Genomic DNA, 21,897 nt, shown 5'->3' on the forward strand with positions numbered 1-21,897 from the left:
AGGAAGCTTGGGTGAAAGTGATCATGAAATCATAGAATTTGCAATTCTAAGGAAAGGTAGAAGGGAGTACAGCAGAATAGAGACAATGGATTTCAGGAAGGCGGATTTTGGTAAGCTCAGAGAGCTGATAGGCAAGGTCCCATGGGAATTAAGGCTGAGGGGAAAAACAGCTGAGGAAAGTTGGCAGTTTTTCAAAGGGACGCTATTAAGGGCCCAAAAGCAAGTTATTCCGATGGTTAGGAAAGATAGAAAATGTGGCAACAGACCACCTTGGCTTACCCTTGAGATCTTGCGTGACCTACAAAATAAAAAGGCGGCATATAAAAATGGAAACTAGGTCAGATCACGAAGGATGAATATAGGCAAATAACACAGGAATGCAGAGGCAAGATTAGAAAAGCAAAGGCACAAAATGAACTCAAACTAGCTATGGGAATAAAGGGAAACAAGAAGACTTTTTATCAATACATTAGAAGCAAAAGGAAGACTAAGGACAGGGTAGGCCCACTGCTCAATGAGGAGGGGGTAACAGTAACGGGAGACTTGGAAATGGCAGAGATGCTTAATGACTTCTTTGTTTCGGTCTTCACTGAGAAGTCTGAAGGAATGTCTAGTATAGTGAATGCTTACGGGAAGAGGGTAGGTTTAGAAGAGAAAATAAGGAAAGAGCAAGTAAAAAATCACTTAGAAAAGTTAGATGCCTGCAAGTCACCAGGGCCTGATGAAATGCATCCTAGAATACTCAAGGAGTTAATGGAAGAGGTATCTGAGCCTCTAGCTATTATCTTTGGGAAATCATGGGAGACGGGGGAGATTCCAGAAGACTGGAAGGGGGCAAATATAGTGCCCATCTATAAAAAGGGAAATAAAAACAAGCCAGGAAACTACAGACCAGTTAGTTTAACTTCTGTGCCAGGGAAGATAATGGAGCAGGTAATCAAAGAAATCATCTGCAAACACTTGGAAGGTGGTAAGGTGATAGGGAATAGCCAGCATGGATTTGTAAAGAACAAATCGTGTCAAACTAATCTGATAGCGTTCTTTGATAGGATAACGAGCCTTGTGGATAAGGGAGAAGCGGTGGATGTGATATACCTAGACTTTAGTAAGGCATTTGATACGGTCTCGCATGATATTCTTATAGATAAGCTAGGAAAGTACAATTTAGATGAGGCTACTATAAGGTGGGTGCATAACTGGCTGGATAACCGTACTCAGAGAGTAGTTGTTAATGGCTCCCAATCCTACTGGAAAGGTATAACAAGTGGGGTTCCTGCAGGGGTCTGTTTTGGGACCGGTTCTGTTCAATATCTTCATCAACGATTTAGATGTTGGCATAGAAAGTACGCTTATTAAGTTTGCGTACGATACCAAACTGGGAGGGATTGCAACTGCTTTGGAGGACAGGGTCAAAATTCAAAATGATCTGGACAAGTTGGAGAAATGGTCTGAGGTAAACAGGATGAAGTTCAATAAAGATAAATGCAAAGTGCTCCACTTAGGAAGGAACAATCAGTTTCACACATACAGAATGGGAAGAGACTGTCTAGGAAGGAGTATGGCAGAAAGAGATCTAGGGGTCATAGTGGACCGCAAGCTTAATATGAGTCAACAGTGTGATACTGTTGCAAAAAAAGCAAACATGATTCTGGGAGGCATTAACAGCTGTGTTGTAAACAAGACATGAGAAGTCATTCTTCCGCTTTACTCTGCGCTGGTTAGGCCTCAACTGGAGTATTGTGTCCAGTTCTGGGCACCGCATTTCAAGAAAGATGTGGAGAAATTGGAGAGGGTCCAGAGAAGAGCAACAAGAATGATGAAAGGTCTTGAGAACATGACCTATGAAGGAAGGCTGAAGGAATTGGGTTTGTTTAGTTTGGAAAAGAGAAGACTGAGAGGGGACATGATAGCAGTTTTCAGGTATCTAAAAGGGTGTCATCAGGAGGAGGGAGAAAACTTGTTCACCTTAGCCTCCAATGATAGAACAAGAAGCAATGGGCTTAAACTGCAGCAAGGGAGATTTAGGTTGGACATTAGGAAAAAGTTCCTAACTGTCAGGGTAGTTAAACACTGGAATAGATTGCCTAGGGAAGTTGTGGAATCTCCATCGCTGGAGATATTTAAGAGTAGGTTAGATAAATGTCTATCAGGGATGGTCTAGACAGTATTTGGTCCTGCCATGAGGGCAGGGGACTGGACTCGATGACCTCTCGGTCCCTTCCAGTCCTAGAGTCTGAGAGTCTATGAATCCCTGATAAAAATCAAAGCGAGAACATGCAAGATTCCATCTTAAATGAAAAGAGGCCCTACTGTGATATCTCTAGGGTTAGAAAGAGATTGAGTGGAACTGGACTTACCCAGTTCACCGAGGAGATGAAGTCTGGAGAAGTGTTTAGAAGAGTGCTGAGTGGTGAGCACTTTTATACAGTTCCTAGGACTGCCTGGAGGATCTGAGATGCTGTTTGTGGAGGAGGTCCTGTGATGCAGTAGGGAGTGTTTGTGTGGGGAGTGGGAGACCAGGGGAGGACTTTAGGGGATGGACGATGCCAGCGCCTGTAACCTGAGCTAGGTAAGGGAGGGGAAAGGTCAACACCTTTGCCCGGGAAGGGGACAAAGGAAGGGAGTGGCAAGAGGGAAGCAGTTTGAGTTTGGGCTTGGGGCTGTGTGGGCGGAATTCAGGGTATCCTAGCTAGGATCCAAGCACCCTGAAAGCCCAGAAGGACTCAAGGGAGGGGTCCTAACTGTGCCTGCAAGCTCTGCTGTAACCTCTGTTCCTATTGTCCAATAAACCTTCTGTTTTACTGGCTGGCTAATAGTCACTGTGGGTTCCAGGAAGAGGGGTGCAGGGCCGGACTCCCCACACTCCGTGACAGGTCGTCATTAGTTACCAAACAAATTTGATTGCTTGCATGAGTCCTCCTTTTGATGGAGCTGTTTTCCTCAGCATCGGTGATCAGTGGGTTAATCTCAGCCTCAGAAGTTGTGACATGCACATTTCAGTCTTCAGCTCTTTCATCTTAAAGTAATTTAGGCCAACTGCATTCCAGTGACTTTATTGGTGCTGCAGTGAGAATGAATGTCAAGGTGATTCTGAGCAGCATCAATAGCCCAAGTGGGTGTCATGAAAGGAATCCAGTTTTGTTCTTTCAATTCATGCTGGTGGTGATTAGGGACATGAGGCAGTTCATTCTAAATTTGCTAGGAAGCAGGGAGCCATTTTTCTCCATTCTATATACCTCCATTCCGAGCAATTCAGATCCATTTCCCTTTGATTGAATGGGAATCATTCCGTTGCCTCCAGTATGTTTCCTGTCAGGACTTTAAGTATGAAATTTTCCCTTTGGCAGAGGAATAGTATGATGGCTATGAACAATGTTAGTCCCATTTTAAACTTTGAAACTCGGTTTTAGCAGGGAGGTAAGCCATTACAGATTTTAAAAAATATCAAATTCAAAACTACACATGAATAAAAATGAAATAGCCCCAAGTTGTGTGGCCTTCAATCATGACCTGGTTAAGGGAATGACACTCGAGACCTTGGCCTCCATTTTGTGTAAAGTGACTGCACTGTGTGACTCAGTGCAGAGGTGTCTAATCCCCACAACAATGGATTAATGTTATAAGAACACGACCCTTTTCATGTGTAAACACTAGAGAGTGTTTGTGAGGGGCTTTGAAATCTTGAGTTTTGAGGATACTGAAGAACTTCCAGCCTTAACATCCTTACTCTGTCTGTCAGATAGGCCTAGAAAAAGAGGCAGGGTGAGGTGAAGGGCACCTGGGGTCAGTTGCAGAAACAGAAATAAAGCCCAATACTTTTGACTTCTCCTACCACAGGCTGAGCTCTAGGCTGATCTCTGTTATACTGCATTACAAGACAAGGTTAGTAACATGTCTGGTTACAAAATGTTTGCATCCTTGGATCTAAAGATCAACAATAAAAAACTAGCAATGTTGTGATCCACTTTAACTGTGGCTTTCTTATAGCTGAGGTTAATACTGCTCCAAAGGAATTACAAGTCTGTCAATTTTCCAGGAGTACAGTAGCGTTGTAAATATAAAGTTGGAATTAAAGCTTAAAAAACTTGTTTTAAGTCAGAGCACCCACGGCAATGCAGTCTCCAAGTGCACTGTGTGCGCTTTTTTTCCTCTCCTTGGAATCACATCTCTTTATAGGGTCACAGTAACCCAATGGTAATGAATTCCTCCAGGTTTGTGAAAGAAAGTACAGGGTAGTTATCGCTGTAACATGGTCTTCTTTATATATGAGGGTAAAAAAGGTCCAAAGGAAATACAAATGTGTACATTTCAAGCTTGTTCATGTGCAGTGTAGGAATCAAAATTTCAGTTTACAATTCAAGGTGGGAGAAATTTTGGTAGAAGAGAATTTAATTCTGCTGAAGTGTAAATACTCACTGTCACGGGGTGTAGGGGGACACAGGGCCCTACACCCCCGGCTTCTTGCGATTCACCATGACTCTCAGCCAGCCAGTAAAGCAGAAGGTTTATTTAGATGACAGGAACACAGTCCAAGACAGGACTTGTGGGCACAGACAACAGGATCTTCCCCAATTAGGTCCATTTTGAGGTCCCAGGGGCACCACAGCCCCACTGGGGAGTCAGAGCCCTGTCTGCTCTTCCCTCCATTCCCCAGCCACCTCCTGAAAAACTCCTTCTCTGCCCCCAGCGTCTCCTCTCCCAGCCTTTGTTTAGCTTCTGGGGCAGAGGTGTCACCTGGCCTCTGACCCCTTCCTGGGTTCTCATGTTACATGCTCAGGTATCTTTCCTCAAGGCCAGTCTCCCATCCCCCAATGCAGACCGTCCTCCCAGGCCAACACCCCCCACTGAGCATTCACAGCCCACAGTAAGAACAGTCCCAGTTCATCCCACTCGACACTGAGACAACTACAAATAAAGGGAGTTGAGGCACATTGCAAGACTCTCAATGACTGATCGTAGTTCACACTTAAATGAGAAGATGTTTCACCCAAAAGTTACCCCCGAAATCATGAAAACAAAATATAAAAATTCCAGAATGAGCCTGTCTCAGAGTTACTCTCAGGTTAGTGATGTATCTGGGAGCATCCAATAGGGTTCAGAAGATACAGGTTAGTGTTTGACATGAGTGGTCCCAACTAATGGGGTTTATTGTCTGCAGGGTGGTGGTGCACGGAGCTGATGAAGCACTTGAGGCTCCTGTACAGGAAGGCCAAGGAAGTTGGTCTTGGAGGACTTGAGCTAAACCCAGCCAGACTTATTGTCCAAGAGGCCAGTGAGGAAGGAGGGACCACGGAGGAGCCCAGGCAGACACAGAGGAGGTTGTTCTGCACGTTTACCCAGAGATCCAGGTTATGGATGAATATCCTCTGGAGAGACTGATGCCTTTGCAGGAACCATAACCCCTGGCTGGTAAGTTACAACGGTGGCCAGCCTCCCCACCCACATCCTCCTCTCTCTTTGTGTGGCTAAATTTGCAGTGTTACGAACAAGATAATTGCAGTAATGTGCACTTATTTTTCATTGATGGAAAACGTGCAATCCATTGCTCTCTGTCTGCTTGTGCAGTGCGCATTGCTGAAGCCACACCACTGTGTTTCCTGTCCTCATACCGAACCCTTCCAACATACCTCCCATGTGTACAGCCTCCTCTGCTGCAGCCCGCAGTGGCCAGAGTTACAACTCAACGTTTTTATTGACGTCCGAGGAACCACAGTGAAAGGGTCTGTGCCTGGACTTCTAACGCAGATTTCTGAAACAGCAAAGTAAAAATCAGTCTGCCTCCATGTCTGTCCATTCCTCTGTCCCCTGCCAAGGAGCAGGGGTCCTGGGGCTGCGCAGCACAGGGGTGTGTGCGTGTGAGAGAGAGGATGTCCTGGTTGGGGCAGGGGGGAGTCCAAACAACTTACACTGCTGTAAGGAAAAGGTAGTTTCAACATTGATTTTCTCCTCGGGAATCTTTGCCAAGTTAAAGTAGCTGTCTCTGCCGTCTCCTCCCAGAGAACCAGGCTACAAGCCTGACTGAGTGGTGATTTTTCTAAGAGCTTTTGCATCAGACATCTTGACTTGAGATGTGAAAACAGCCGTGATTACTTTACTCTAAGGCTGTCTCTGCACTAGTGACTGTCTATGTACGGCTTTGTGCCTAAACCTCTGAAACATTTGTCAATCGTTCCCTGTCTGACTTTCACCGGAATGTGCCTCCCTTGACCTCCATAGCAAACACGTATAACTGTAACATTCAGGGTGGATTGCATGAGGCTTTCTCTGATCTAAGCATTTCAAAGTGCTTCACAAACGCTCATCAAGTGTTATACAGCCAAAGAGATGAATGACTAAAGTAGTAATAACTTTTGACTGGGATTAAATGTTCCCACACTGAAGATTAGATTCACTTTAAAAATGCATGTCAAGGTCTCAGGTGTCACTCCAGTGCTCAGTTTGGGATTCCCAGCCTTCCAGATTGGGGCTTTTTGATTTTTATTCCTTGTATCTTCTCATTTTCCTTTTATATCTATTTTGAAGTTTAAAGGTAGACACTGAAGCAGTGTAAAAGGGAACAGTTCCATCAGCTTGCAGGAATGCACTTCATCTAGCCTAGCTTAGAGTGTCTCTGTGTCCTTGGAGGCTCAAGGCATCATATCTGGGGACATGTGTGACCGCTGCCTTATTTGCTCTACAGGTCGCTCCTACCTGGATGGGAAAGCAGGAGCCTGGGACTCTGTAAGCAGCCAGTGAGTTCCCAACCCACCCTCCAGGCTCTGAGTGAAGAGCTCTGGGAGGTAGAGACTGAGAGAAGGGTTTGTCAGAGGCCACCAAAAAAATCATTGTTAGAATCCTTGAATCCTAATCCATAATTTGGGGACATCTATTCCCACAAAAAAAACCTGTTATTAAAATAATAGAACCCTATGCGCATACACAACTTTAAAGAGCCTGCAGTGCTTTGAAGTCCTTTGATTTGAGGGAGTCTGTGATCATGGAGCATAATATCACTATGAGATCTGGTTCATGTGGAGGTGGACAAGCACATTGAGGTGAAGGTTACACAGGGAGCAAGTGGCCGAGTCAGCAATAAGCTCAGTCCTAGTGATTTACTCACCGCATGCTCATCACTGCTCCTGAACTGCATTGGACAGTTCCCATTCACGGCTTCCGAATAGCCTAATGCAGCATCAGTAAAGTCAGGAGAATGATCGCAGGAATGCAGCTGGCCCATAACGTTTTCAGAGGAAAAAGAGCTGAGAGGTTTAATATGCCTCCCATACCATGTGGAGTTAGCGAGAAAATGATTCTCCAAAAGACAGAGGGAAAAGAATTACATCAGTTGAAGGAGTTACTCAAAGTTTGATTTTTAATTAATTGGGCCTTCAGGAACAAAGGGCCTCTCAAGTCCTCCCGCAGCCTAATAAACTGTCTAAAAACACTCCTGACTCGGGGGCCTTCTAACAGCTTGATCTAGTTCTCCGATGAGAACTTTAGAAATCCTGTTGAACTCACTCTCTCCATAACCATTCAGACCATGTGGTAGGGACTGAACTGAATTTAATTTAGGACTGAATCTTGCACAGACAGTCTGTGATTCATAACAATGGGAAGGGTTTGAGGTTTTTTCAATTATTTTTCTGTTATTGAGTTGCAGGTGTTGGTTTCTCCATAGTATAGATGTTAAGGCCTGGATTGTCAGACAAAAACATGCAGTTGTGACACTGGAGCCTATTGATTTTAGTTGGATCTTGGGCATTCAAATCCCTTAAGGATTTCCAAAAAATCTCACCCCCAATTTTTGATAAACGGCTTAGGAAGAAATTCCCTAAGTTTCCTCCATAAAGGGCTAATTCATTGTTCTTCTGTTTCTTTCTCTAACAGCCTGTGAGTGATACTAATGAGACAAGGTACTACATTAGATGGACCACTTGTCCCTTCCCGCATGGTAATTGCTACGTTCTCACGTTCAGAAGTGAATCTAGCTGCAGATCCTCATCTTGTCCAATTTAGTGTAGCTGCAGTGAAGCCAGTGGATCAGAGCAGATTCACACCAGGGTAGGAGGTGGGGGTTTGTGTTTTGTTTTGATTTAAAAACCCATTTTTTAAAATTAATCAGCAAGTGTTGATGACTCACGAAGGATTACAAACCAAAGCACCGCCTTGCGATACTGGACTGAACTCATTTGTCAGTAGATGTCAGGGTTCTGTTGGCCCCTTTCTGAAGGTCAGTGAGGGGGGTTTCATGGCCCTCTCCCAGTACCAAATGAATGGTGAAGGGGCAATGAGAAATCAGGATCCTGAGACTGGCAGTCCCCAGAGGCAATGGCAATAGTCCACGACTGCAGGTCAGCCTGATTATGACAGGGCAGGCAGGCCAATGAGGGAGTCAGGAACCCGCTATCCCGTCCTCCACAAGAACACTCTGTGCACTACTTTTTCTGTCCTTGGAATCACATCTCTCTGATGGGTCACAGTGACAGAATGGTAATGAATTCTTCCAGGTTTGTGGAATGAAGTACAGAGTAGCATATCTCTTCAACATTGCCTTCTTTCTGAATGAGAATAATAAAGATTCTGCTTTCATGGATGTTCCTGCTGGCTTTAACATGGCCAGAGAGCTGGAAGGGACCCCAAAGGATCATTGAGTCCAGCCCCCTGTCTTCACAAGCAGAATCGAGTGCTGATTTTACCCCAGATTTCTAAGTGCCCCCCTCAAGGAGGGAACTAACAATGCTGGATTTAGCAGGCCAATGCTCAAACCACTGAGCTATCCCTCCTCATCCCTTAAACTTTAAAATATATATAAAAAGAAAATGCAAAGTTCCATGGAACAAAAATCAAAGAGCCCCAATTTCAAAGGCTGGGAAACACAGACTGAGCACTGGAATGATATTTGTGACCTTGACATGCATTTTTAAAGTGAATCTAATCTTGAGTGTTGGAAGATCTAATCTCAGTAAAAAGTGCTTTGAAATGCTTAGATCAGAGGAAGCCTCAGACAATCCACCCTGAAAGTTACAATTATAGCTTTTGCTACAGAGGTAAATCGAGGCACATTCAGGTGAAGGTCAGACTGGGAGCTATTGGCAGAGTCAAAAATAAACCCCAACTTAATATTTACAAGGTTACTGCGCCTTTGGAAAATTGTAATTCCTTTGGAGAAGTATTATCCTCAAGTATAAAAAAGCCACCATTCAAGTGGATCACAATATTAGCCAAGTTTTTATTCCTGACGCTGAGATCCAAGGATGCAAACATTTTTTAATCAGACATGTTACTAACCTTGTCTTGTAACATGCTATAACAGGGATCAACCTAGAGCTCAGCCTGTGGCAGGATGCGTCAGAAATACTGGGTTGTATTTCTGTTTCTGCAACTGACCCCTGTGTCTGACCGTCACCTCAATGTATCTCTTTCTGTAGGCCTATCAAACAGAGAGAGTGAGGTTGCTAAGGCTGGAAGTTCTTCAGCATTCTCAGAACTCAAGATTTCAAAGCCCCTCACAAACACTCATTGGTGTTTCACACATGCAAAGGGTTGTGTTCTTAGAATATCAATATATTGTTGTGGGGATTAGACACCTCTGTAATGAGTCACACAGTCACTATACACAAAATATAGGCCAAGGTCTTTCATGTCATTCCCTTAATCAGGTCATGATTTAAAGCCACACATTTTGGGTCTATTTCATATTCATTCAAATGTAGTTTTGAATTTGGTATTTATTAAAATCTGTGAGGGCTTAAGCCCCTGCTAAGACCGAGTTTGAAAGTTTAAAATGGGACCAAACATTGTTCAGAGGGAGAGTTCTGTGGCACCTGTTGTTCATAGGCATTGTACTATCCCCCTGGCAAAGAGTGAATTTCGGACTTAGAGTCCTGACAGAAAATATACTGGAGGCAATTGAATGATTCCCATTGATTCAAAGGGGACTGGATCTGACCTGCTAGGAACAGAGGTGGTGAGAATGGAGAAAAATGAAACATTTAGAATGAACTGCCCAATGCCCCTAACCATGACCAGCATGAATTGAAAGAACCAAACTGGATTCCTTTCAAGACACCCACTTGTGCTACTGATGCCGCTCAGAATCACCTTGACCTTCATTCTCATTGCAGCAACAATAACGTCATTGGAATGAAAAAAGAAACGCAGTTGGCCTAAAAAATTTTAAGATGAAAGACAACTGAAGAGTGCAACATGCATGTCACACCCTCTGAGGCTGAGATTAGCCCAATAATCACCAACGCTGAGGAAAACAGCTCCATCAAAAAGAGGATTTATGAAGGCAATCAAGTTTGTTTGGTAACTAATTAGGACCTCCTCCACAAACACCATCACAGATCCTACAAGCAGTCCTAGGAACTGTATAAAAGAGCTCACCACACAGCACTCTTCTAAACACTTCTCTGGACTTCATTTCCTTGGTGAACTAGGTAAGTCCAATTCCACTGAATCTCTTTCTAACCCCAGAAATATCACAGTAGGGCCTCTTTTCAATTAAGATGGAATCTTGCATGTTATCGCTGTGATTTTTATCAGGGATCACGGAGATCTTCCATAACTATCTTGTGTCATTAGTAAGTTGCAGGCGCTGGTGGATTCATGAGCTTAAGCTAAAGGAGAGACTTGAAGAACAATTGGGAAACATATTACCTATTAACTGAAATAGATTTAGGGCACTGAAATCTTTTCAGTAACTTTAGAAAGTCCCTAACCTTTTTTCACTTAGGTGATTTGGAAGAAACTTTCCTAGGTTAGTCCAGAAAGGTCCAATTCAGTAGTCTTCTACTTTATTCTGTAGCAGCTGTTACTCCTCAGTACTGGAGACAAGAGACAGATGAAGTTGACAAGTGGAGTGCTCCGGTTGAGTAATTCCTATGTTCTCCTGAACAGAAATACCCATTGAAGCTGCTTCTCCTGAGATGTAATTTCATGTCTCTCTTATTCCAGTCTGTGTTTTACAGACAAAGTCATTGAGAGGGGCTCAAAGGGACCGGTTGGGAGGGACGCTTACTGCAAGTGGACAAATGGACAAGAGAGGTAGAAAGACCAAATAGGAACAAATACAAAGAGACTAACTCCACTCCTCCTCTCTCTCTTGGACCCCATGCTGACCTCACTACCATTGTAACCGAGCTTTGAATCCTTTCTTCCACCAGCACTTTCTACCTTCTCTTTACTCTCATCCCTCTTGTGTATTGCAGGTTTACCTCCACCCCAGAAAGATGACTGTCTCCAGCCTGTGGTATCCAGAATGCGGGGTGGCCCGGCCTAGTCCAGTTACTGGCAGCTCCAACGAGCCGTGCGTTAGGCAGTGCCCTGACTCTGAAGTGCTGATCAGACCCTCACCTGTTGTTGTGACCATCCCCGGACCAATTCTCAGCAATTTCCCTCAGCAGAGTGAAGTAGCAGCTGTAGGAGCACCTGTGGTGGGAGCCGGTTTGGGGGGCTCATTTGGTTTTGGGGGGGATTGCGCGGCCATGGAGGCCTTTATGGAGGGTTGTATGGTTTAGGGAGGGTTAGGTGGATATAGCGGCCATTATGGTCATGGGGATTATTGGGCCATGGGGGATACTGTGGTTACCCAGGTCTTTACGGTTATGGGGGATTATTGGGTTATGGGGGACACTGCACGTTACCCGGTCCTTTATGGTTCTGGAGGATTATGGGGGTTTGGGGGATATGGCCGTAGGTCTCTTGGTGGATATTGTGGGCCATGTTAAACCCCGCAGGACACCCGTAAAAGAAGGAAGAACCAGGAAATGAACAGCAAGATACAGATTCACCCTGAGCCTATGGGCATGGCTTTCAGACGTGCTGGGCAAACAGGCTCCAGCTGGAACCCAGTGGGAGCTCTGTGTGCTCAGCACCTTGGCCTGACAGCTATGCTGCATTCTATGTTACGCTTTAGGACTCTTTCTGCCAAGGCTTTCCCACCCGTGTGCTGATTCTCTCTTTCACATGTGGACTCATTCTCGATTACACGCGAGGCTGTTTACACGGACCCCGCAGGGTGAAGGAACAGCAGCCTTCAAATAGGCAGCATTTAGTTTAGTATCACTTAAGTCCCTTTTAGGCACCCACATTTTCTACCTTTCCATCAGTATGTACCTTTAGTGCCTCACCTTGATCTTTGCTCTGGCCAGATGTCTAATGGAAAGGCTGCTAGTCTATTTTGCTTCCGTCTCATTTCCCACCAACTGGAATAAGACAAAGATCTCATAATGGTTACAAAGGGGACTTCTTTCTCAATCTCTGCAGCTGTAACAAAGCAAACAGATCATCGTGTCTGAAATGAGCCCCACTGAGGCATGTGATGGGTCACAAATCTTCTTGAAACACTGGAAATATATGCTTTCTGCTCTGTATTATTTCTTTCTGTAACTGTGTACTGCTAATTTCATTCACATTAAAACTCTGTTGCATCATAATATCAGTCTTCTGGTTCTCCTTGTTCCTCCCTCTTGCTTAAAAATCGTGTTGGATGAAATTCCTCCTTGTGCCGCTGGCACTTCTGCAGTTGTATTTTCAAAGCCCTGGTAGATAGAATCTTTTCCTCCAAAAACTTAGTGACACATTTTCTCTTCATTACGTTCCCTTTAGTTCAAGAAGATCAATCATATGGTTTGTGTTAAGAGTCTCTGAGAGTCTTTGCAGGTTTTCATAAGGAATAGAAAAGTGGCCACAAGATCACATACTTCACTGTAGGCCAACGGTAACAGACTCTTCCTAATAGTGGAAGGGCTACGAGGACCCATCCCCAATGTGGTCCCACTCCTGCCCCTCCTATTCCCCAAAGCCCCGCCCCCCTGGCCAAACCAAAGCTGGAGCCAGAACAGGGAGCCCATCACCCCCATCTGCCAGAGTTGGGGGGCTTAAAAAGCAGACCCCAGCCTGTAGCCCCGAATCCCGCACCCCATCCATGGCAGATGGTGGGCTCAAGGTTCCCCACAGCTGCCTGTGTGCTTCTTAGTCTGACCCTGCTCCTGCTTCTGGCCCAGACGAGGGTAGAGCCTCATGGGTAAGAGGAGTGGTGGGGAGTCCAGGCCCACATGAACAGTGGACCTGACCCAGAGTGGTTCCTGGCCCCCCTTCTGCTTCCCCTTCCCCTTCCTCTTCCCATTCCCGTTCCCCCAAACACACGCAACTCATTCAAAAGAACCCAGTTTCAAAAATAAAAGTCAATGTGTCTGCTTGACACCTCCTTTGCATTAACTTTATGCAGCTGCTGTTAGAAAGTCAAAAGGCAGAAAGAAACGTCCATATCCATGGAGAGGAGATCACCAGGCTGAATTCTCATTGACACTAAAGCCTTTGACAGTGCTCTGGCATGGGAAAGAGGCACTCACATCAAGTCATGGTAGATGTAGGTAACATCCACCTTATGGCCCCTGCCTCCTTTGCACTTTACAGTGTGGTGTAATACCCATTGTGTAGTTGAGAATCAGGCCCGGTGGGGTGATAACAGAGGAAACCCATAACCAGGAAGGCATTAGATGAAACCGATCAATGGTAACATGGCAAACATGAGGAATATTTGCAGAGGTGCTGATGAAATGCAGCTCTCTCATTATTTCACATGGAGTTTGGTGCACTCAAACCCTTCTCAAAGCCAGGCCTATGGGATCAGAGGTGAATCTGTATCTTGCTGTTCATTTCCTGCTTCTTCCTGTTCCCATGGAGATGCCTGGTGAGCCATGTGGTTTACAATTTCCATTTATGGTCCCTATGACCCCATTCTCAACCCCCCAGCCCTGTTTTCCCCAACAACCATATAGGCCCCTGGGACCAAGGGAGCTCGTCCTAACCGTATTGGCCTCCATAACACTATAATCTCCCATAACCACTGGCACACCGGTTACAATAATCCTCCATAACATTAGAAACCTCTATCAGCACATGTGCCCCCATCGCCACCTCCAGTGTCAGCTGCACCCGAAGATTCCACTCTGCTTTCCTGAGGGAAAGAGCCTAGAATTGCTCCTGGGAAGGACATGACAGTGGTGATTGGATCAGCACTGTAGAGTCAGCGCACTGCCTTATGTCTGGCTTGTTACAGCTGTTGTGCACGGTGTGTGGAATGTCACTGCACGTGTTTGTGAAGCAAGATGTCTTGAAAGAAAGCAAGAAAGAAGGATTGAGGGACCTAACGAGCTCTTTTGAATTCTTGTTACTCTCTTTGTCCCCAAAATTATCCTGTCTCTAAGAAGATGGCTGGGATAGCATTAATAATGTTAGTTTCCTTGGTAGGATGTAACCTCTATATGAGTAGGGTATGGTCTCAAGGTCATGGGGAACTTTCCTGGTTGATAAGCTCCCCCAGTGGAATTGCCTAGCTGAGAATCTGAGTCATCGCTCCCACTCCCTTTATCCAGCGGCTGCCTGACCTTGAGGGCTCACCTTCCACTCTCCTGTGTGGCAGAGACCTTGTGTCATGAACACACAGCTAAGGGTAGCATAAAATCCCTCCTTTACCTGTAAAGGGTTAAGAAACTCAGATAACCTGCTTGATGCTTGACCAAAAGGACCGGTAAGGGGAGAAGATACTTTCAAATCTGAGAGGGAAGGTTTTTGCTTTGTGCTGTGTGTGGTGTTGTTCTCTCTGAGACAAAGAGGAGACCAAGCAAGGAAGCCAGCTCCTACTGAAATGATACATCTGATATTATAGAAATAGTAAGTAATAGCAAGGAAATGCATTAGATTATCTTTTGTTTTAGCTTGTGAATTTTCACTGTGCTAAGAGGGAGGTTTATTCCTGTTTTTTTTTGGTCACTTTCAAGTTTTGTCTAGAGGGGAATCCTCTGTGTTTTAAATCTTATCACCCTTTAAAATTACCTTCCATCTGATTTTACAGAGGTGCTTCTTTTACTTTTTTCTTTATAATCAAGTTCTGTTTTTAAGAATCTGCCCTAAAACCCCAAAGGTCTGGTGTGTGCTCACCTTGGTTACCTATTTGGTTAAGAACATGAACATAAGAACGGCCGTACTGGGTCAGACCAAAGGTCCATCTAGCCCAGTATCCTCTACCGACAGTGGCCAATGGCAGGTGCCCCAGAGGGAGTGTACCTCACAGGTAATCATCAAGTGATCTCTCTCCTGCCATCCATCCCCACCCTCTGACAAACAGAGGCTAGGGACACCATTCCTTATCCATCCTGCCTAATAGCCATTAATGGACTTAAATTCATGTAGGTTATCCAGTTCTCTTTTAAACCCTGTTATAATCCTGGCCTTCCCAACCTCCTCAGGCAAGGAGTTCCACAAGTTGACTGGGCACTGTGTGAAGAAGAACTTCCTTTTATTTCTTTTAAACCTGCTGCCCATTAATTTCATTTGCTGGCCCCTAGTTTTTGTACTATGGGAATAAGTAAATAACTTTTCCTTATCTACTTTCTCCATGTCACTCATGATTTTATACACCTCTATCATATCCCCTTTCAGTCTCCTCTTTTCCAAGCTGAAAAGTCCTAGCCTCTTTAAGCTCTCCTCACATGGGACCCTGGGGCAGGGTGGTTACCCGCTTCTGCCCGAGGGGTTGAAAAGCAGCCCTGCAGAGGGCTGCAGCTCTAAAAGCCTGGGCTGATTGGGGGAAAGTAGGCTCAGCTGGGGCCATGCCCCAGTCAGGCCCGCTGGCCCCTAGAAAAGGCTGTGAGCCAGAGGCCCAGCCAGTCTGCCTCTGCCTGTAGAAGGAGAAGGGCCTGCTTGCAGGGAGCTAGAGACAGGGTACCTGAGTGGAGCAGGGCTGGGGCAAGGCAGAGGAGTTGGGAAGCTGCAGCTTGGAAAGTCCTAGACTGTGGCCTAGCACAGGGCAACAAGTACTGGGGGTTGCAGAAGGCAGCCAGGGGTAGGCCAAGGCAGCAGGTCCAAACCCCCCTTGCCACTGATGAGTGGCTGATACTGCAGTCTGCCCCAGGGCATGGGGCTAGATGATGACTGGAAGTAGCCTGATACTGAGGTGAGGTGGGGATAGTGGGTGGGGAGACCCTGAGAGAAAGGGGGTAGTGCTCAGGGGCAGCACCGCAGCTAACAGGGCACCGGGGTCCTGGGAGGGACATGGGGCCAGAGGGCAGGCGGATCACTGAGAGGCCTGAAGAGGGCACTCCAGAACTGGAATGAGCTAATTCCCTGAGAGACCAGCAGGATGTGCCGCAGGAATGAGTCCGCACCCTTACAGACCCGTTCCAAACCCCTAATCCTTTTAGTTGCCCTTCTCTCAACCTTCTCTAGTGCCAGTGTATCTTTTTTGAGATGAGGAGACCACATCTATACGCAGTATTCAAGATGTGGGCGTACCATCGATTTATACAAGGGCAATAATATATTCTCCATCTTATTCTCTATCCCCTCTTTAATTATTCCTAACATCCTGTTTGCTTTTTTGACCATCTCTGCACACCAGGGGGATGTCTTCAGAGAACTATCCATGATGACTCCAAGATCTTTTTGATTTGTTGTAGCTAAATTAGCCCCCATCATATTGTATGTATAGTTGGGGTGATTTTTTCCAATGTGCATTACTTTGCATTTAGCCACATTACATTTCATTTGCCAGTTTGTTGCCCAATCACCTAGTTTTGGGAGATCTTTTGAAGTTCTTCACACTCTGCTTTGGTCCTAGCTATCTTGAGCACTTTAGTAGCATCTGCAAACTTTGCCACCTCACTTTTACCCCTTTCTCCAGATCATTTATGAATAAGTTGAATAGGGCTGGTCCTAGGACAGACCCTTGGGGAACACCACTCGTTACCCCTCTCCATTCGGAGAATTTACCATTAATTCCTACCCTTTGTTCCCTGTCTTTTAACCAGTTCTCAATCCAGGAAAGGACCTTCCCTTTTATCCCGGACAACTTAATTTATGTAAGAGCCTTTTAACCTAAGCTGGTGGAATATAAGCTTAGGGGTCTTTCATGCAGGTCCCCACATCTGTACCTTGGAGTTAAGAGATGGGAGGGAACCCTGACACCTTGTAACCATGACAATGGTGAGCCCAGAATTCCCGAGGGACTCAACCCGCAGTCTTGTCATGGACACTTAGGACAGGGAGAGGGTGTCCTCACACCGGGGTGCTCTCTTCACACCGGATGCTTCACAGACCCAAGGATCACTGCATATAGTGACTAAAGTGAAATCCCTGAAAGCTTCATGGACGCTATTTAAAGACACCATAATAGAGGCCCAACTTAAATATATACCCCAAATTAAGAAACACAGTGAAAGAACTAAAAAAGAGCCACCATGGATTAACGACCATGTAAAAGAAGCAGTGAGAGAGAAAAAGGCATCTTTTAAAAAGTAGAAGTCAAATCTTAATGAGGTAAATAGAAAGGAGCATGAACACTGCCAAATTATGAGTAAAAATGTAATAAGGAAAGCCAAAGAGAGTTTGAAGCCAAAAACTCCAAAAGTAATAACAAAAATGTTTTTTAAGTACATCAGAAGCAGGAAGCCTGCTAAACAACCAGTGGGGCCCCTGGATGATCGAGAGCTTGAAGATGATAAAGTCTTGCGGAGAAACTAAACAAATTCTTTGCTTCAGTCTTCATGGCTGAGGATCTTAGAGAGATTCCCAAACCTGAGCCGGCCTTTCTAGGTGACAAAGCTCAGGAACTGTCACAGACTGAAGTGTCACTAGAGGAGGTTTTGGAATTAATTGATAAACTTAGTAACAAGTCACTGGGACCAGATGGCATTCACCCAAGAGTTCTGTGAAGTTCAAATGTGAAGTTGTGGAGCTATTAACTAGGGTTGGTAACCTTTTTTTAAATCGGCTTCTGTACCCAATGACAGGAAGATAGCTAATGTAATGCCAATATTTAATAAGGGCTCTAGAAGTGATCCTGGCAATTACAAACCGGTAAGTCTCATGTCAGTACAGGGCAAATTTGTTGAAACAATAGTAAAGAATAAAATTATCAGACACCTAGAAGAACATAAATTGTTGGGCAAAAGTCAACATGGTTTCTGTAAAGGGAAATCGTGTCTTACTAATCTATTAGAGTTCTTTGAAGGGGTCAACAAACATGTGGACAAAGGGGATCCAGTGGACACAGTACTTAGCTTTCCAGAAGGCCACTTTTCTTTTCCTTACGAAAGCCTGGGTTGCTGTCCTGCAAAGATTCTCACTGACTTTTATTGTGAACCATGTGATGATTGGCCTTCTTGAAATCAAAGGAAAAACTTATCTTCTTAATTGAAAACCTGTCTAAGTCTTTGCAAGAAAAGATTCTTTGGCTAAAACAGGTTATGCAAGGAGGAACCCCACCCTGGTACTCAGGGCTGCAGACTGCTATCAACCACTCCAAGGGCTGGATTCTCCTGTTACTGCAGAGCTTTGAAAATTACAACTTGAGAAGTGCGCGGTGGTGCCAGCTCCACAGTGAGCAATTTCCCCCTACATTTTTAAGCAAGTGTGGAGGAGCAAGGAGACCCAGAAGACTGATATGATGCAGCAGAGTTTTAATGCAAATGAAATTGGTAATACACAGTTACAGGAAGAAATACTACAGAGCAGAAAGAATGCATTTCCAATGTTTCAAGAAGGGCTCTGACCAATTTCATACTTCAACGGGGTGTATGTTCTTCTGACTGCAGCTGCAGAGATTGACAAACAAGTCCCCATTGAAAGTATTTTAAGTTCCTTGTTTTACCCCAGTTGGTGGAAATGAGAGAAAGGAAAATAGAAGCAGAGGACTAAGCAGCTTCTCTGTTAGACATCTGCCACGCAAAGGTCAAAGTGAGCCGCTAAAGGATAGAAATGTGGTGCTAAAAGGACTTAAAGTGATAATAAAAGTAAATGATGCCTATCTTAAGGCCCCTGTTTCCTTCACACTGCAGGGTTAGTGTAAACAGCCTACGTGTAATTCAGAATGAGTCCACATGCAAATAAAAGAATCCGCACATGGATGGGAAAGCATTTGCAGAAAGAGTCACAAAGCGTAACATTAGAAATGCAGCACGGCTGTCAGCCCAAGGTGCTGAGCACACACAGCACCCACTGAGTTCAGCTGGAGCCACGTTTGCCCAGCACTTCTGAAAGCCATGCCCAAAAGATCAGGGTGAATCTGTATCTTGCCCTTCATTTCCTGTTTTTTCCTGCTTCCATGGATGTTCCTGCTGGTTTTAACATGGCCCACAATATCCAAGAGACCTACGGCCACATCCCCCATATCCCCATAATCCGCCGAAACCATAAAGGCCTGGGTAACCGCAGTGTCCCCCATAGCCCAACAATCCCCCATAACCGTAAAGGCCCCTGTAACCACCTAATCTCCCTAAACCATACAATCCTCCGTAATGACCTCCATAGCCGTACAATCCCCCCAAACAGAATGAGCCCCCCAAACCAGCTCCAACCACAGGTGCTCCTATGGCTGCCACTTCACTCTGCTGAGGGAAATTACGAAGAATTGGTCCAGGGAGGGTCACAACAACCGGTGAGGGTTTGATCACCACTTCGGAGTCAGGGCACTGCCTAATGCATGGCTCATTGCAGCTGTCAGTAACTGCACTGGGTTGGGCTACCACGCATTCTGGATAGCACAGGCTGGAGAAAGTTATCTTTCTGGGATGGAGGTAAACCTGCAACACACAATAGGGACTAGAGTAAGAGAAGGTAGAAGTGCTGGTGGAAGAAAGGCTTCAAAGCTGAGTTACAACTGTAGCGAGGTTTGCATGGGGCCCGAGAGAGCGAGGAGGAGTGCATTTAGTCTGCATGGGTGTGGTCATGTGTTTGTTCCTTTATCCTCTTTCTACACCTCTTGTCCACTCACAGTAAACTTCCCAGCCAACTCGCCCCTTTGTGTCCCTCTCAATGACTTTGTCTGAAAAACACTGACTGGAATAATGATGGACACCTGGCATTCTGGATCTATTTTAGATATTTATCAAAGAGAACATTTCTGGGATCATGGTAATCACATCCTTTCCTTTGAGGATTTAACCTCTGCGTGCAAACCAGTCGATTCTGGTGTCAGAAGGTGGCTCTTTGAGTTTCCAAATCTTGGGAGTTACCAAAACTTGCTGATGAAGAAACAGAGATTTGGCTTTTCTCCAAAGAAATCACTTAGGACAAGCTCCTCAGCTGGGCTAAAATGGGTTCAGGTCCACTGACCTGCAGCTACACTAAATTACACCATCTGAGGAGAAGCACCTTCAATGGGTATTTCTGCTCAGGAGAACATAGCAATTGCTAGATTGGATCACACCACTTGAGAACTTTATCCATTCTCTCTCCAGTATGAGGAGTAATAGCTGCTTCAGAGTCAAGTAGAAGACCACCGAATTGACCCTTTCCGGACTAACCTGGGAAAGATTTTTCCTAATCCAGCTAAGTGAAAAATGGCTAAGGGACTTTCTAAAGTTACTGAAAAGATTTAAATGTCCTAATTCTTTATCCAGTTAACAGGGAATATGTTTCCTATCAATCCACCAGCCCTTGAAACTGAACAATTACACAGGATAGTTAAGGAAGAACACCCTGATCCCTGATAAAGATCACAGTGAGTACATGCAAGACTCCGCTTAAACTGAAAGAAGCCCTACTGTGATATCTGTGTGGTTAGAAAGAAATTGTCAAGCTGGACGTACCCGAATCACCGAGGAGATGAAGTCCGAGAAAGTGTAAAAGTGCTGAGTCGTGAACACTTTTATACAGTTCCTAGGACTGCCTTGAGGTTCTGAGATGCTCTTTGTGGAGAGGTCCTAATTAGTTACCAAACAAATGTAACCTTCTGCCCCTCTGAGTTGGCAGCAACAAGGGCCAGGTTGAGTATCCAGGGATTCCGTTTCAATAACACAATGCATAACCGGCTCGAGTCCCCACCGAGTGACCTGGGACACTTACATACCACACCCCCTGAGTGCTCTAGGAGGCATACTTCCCCTCTCGCAAGCACGGAGTCTGAGTGTAGCCAAATCCTTTTAATAAAGGAAGGAAACAATGCGGCATCCCATTTCTTTTCCTCCTGCCCCAATAACAAAGAAATTGGGGAGCCCAGCTGTCAAAATAACCATCCCAGGCTGCCTTGCTGGGTGTGCCCATGCAAATATTTGAGAGTTCACATTTCCTGGCCTTCTTTCCGCACTTCCCATAATTCACCACCAGAGGTCAGGGGAGAGCTCATCCTGACTCTGCTTACACAAACTTGAGTGCCTTTGTAAGTCCTCCTTTGGATGAATTGCAGCCTCACAGGGGTGATATGCATGTTGCACTCTTCAGTTGTCTTTCATCTTAACATTGTGTGAGCCAGCTGGTGGTTATGGGTGGCATCAGTAGCACATGTGGCTGTCATCAAAGGGTTGTCAAAGCGCTGCCTAGAGCAGATTTGCTGATTGGTCAAGGGGAGGGATGGTGGAGAGGGAAAGGAAGCAGTGCTGTTTTGTACAAAGGGTTTGAGTTAAGTCTTGGAACCTGTACTCTGCCAGAAACCACCTCTCCATCCATGAGCAGACAAGAAAGTGACGTCTTGTAAGACAATGCAGTTGAGTGAGCCCAGCAAGAAGCCCAGCAGAGAGGAAAATGGAATTCTTGGTGAAGGATGAGATGCTGTGGGATGAACCTTTGGTAATATGAAAAGATCACGAATGGAAGAACAATTAAACCAGATGACCAATAGTATGAGGTAGTATATATTTGAATAAGACATAAAGGGGAGTAGGAAATTGTCAGAATAGAGAATAAAGAAAGAAAGCAGAGTAGGAAGACTAGATTACCATCGTTTTATGGAGAGCCGTATCCTATCCCCAGCTCCAAAATGGTATCTTTCTCACAGTTCTCTGAGTTCTTTCTTGCAGCTGTAGAGTTTGGCACTCCAGTCCATCTGTCACCTTTTGGAAGTACTTCTCTCAACTGAAAAAAAGCGCAATAAAAGCAGAAGTTCGAAAAGCTTCTCCATTATGCAGCTGCTGT

The 21,897-nt window shown here is 45.1% G+C and overlaps 1 protein-coding gene across 6 annotated transcripts in view; it reads right to left on the bottom strand.

The window, feature by feature from the left end:
• The window catches only part of LOC115644190 (claw keratin-like), a 33,615-nt gene extending 11,810 nt beyond the window's left edge, over nucleotides 1-21,805 (bottom strand). For 3 of the 6 annotated variants that reach the window (XR_003998447.1, XR_003998445.1, XM_030548306.1), the window contains exon 1: nucleotides 21,702-21,805. Coding sequence is in view for 1 of the 6 variants with exons in the window: in XM_030548306.1 (XP_030404166.1) it covers nucleotides 21,702-21,704 (3 nt within the window). In the remaining 5 variants the exon portion in view is untranslated. Of the gene's footprint in view, nucleotides 1-2,357; nucleotides 2,396-19,547; nucleotides 19,569-21,511; nucleotides 21,548-21,701 lie in introns of those variants that run through there. The other 3 variants (XR_003998448.1, XR_003998446.1, XM_030548307.1) reach the window with 3 other exon arrangements.
• Nucleotides 21,806-21,897: the final 92 nt, after the last annotated feature.

Source organism: Gopherus evgoodei, unplaced genomic scaffold, assembly GCF_007399415.2.
Source record: "Gopherus evgoodei ecotype Sinaloan lineage unplaced genomic scaffold, rGopEvg1_v1.p scaffold_95_arrow_ctg1, whole genome shotgun sequence".
Taxonomy (NCBI): domain Eukaryota; kingdom Metazoa; phylum Chordata; order Testudines; family Testudinidae; genus Gopherus; species Gopherus evgoodei.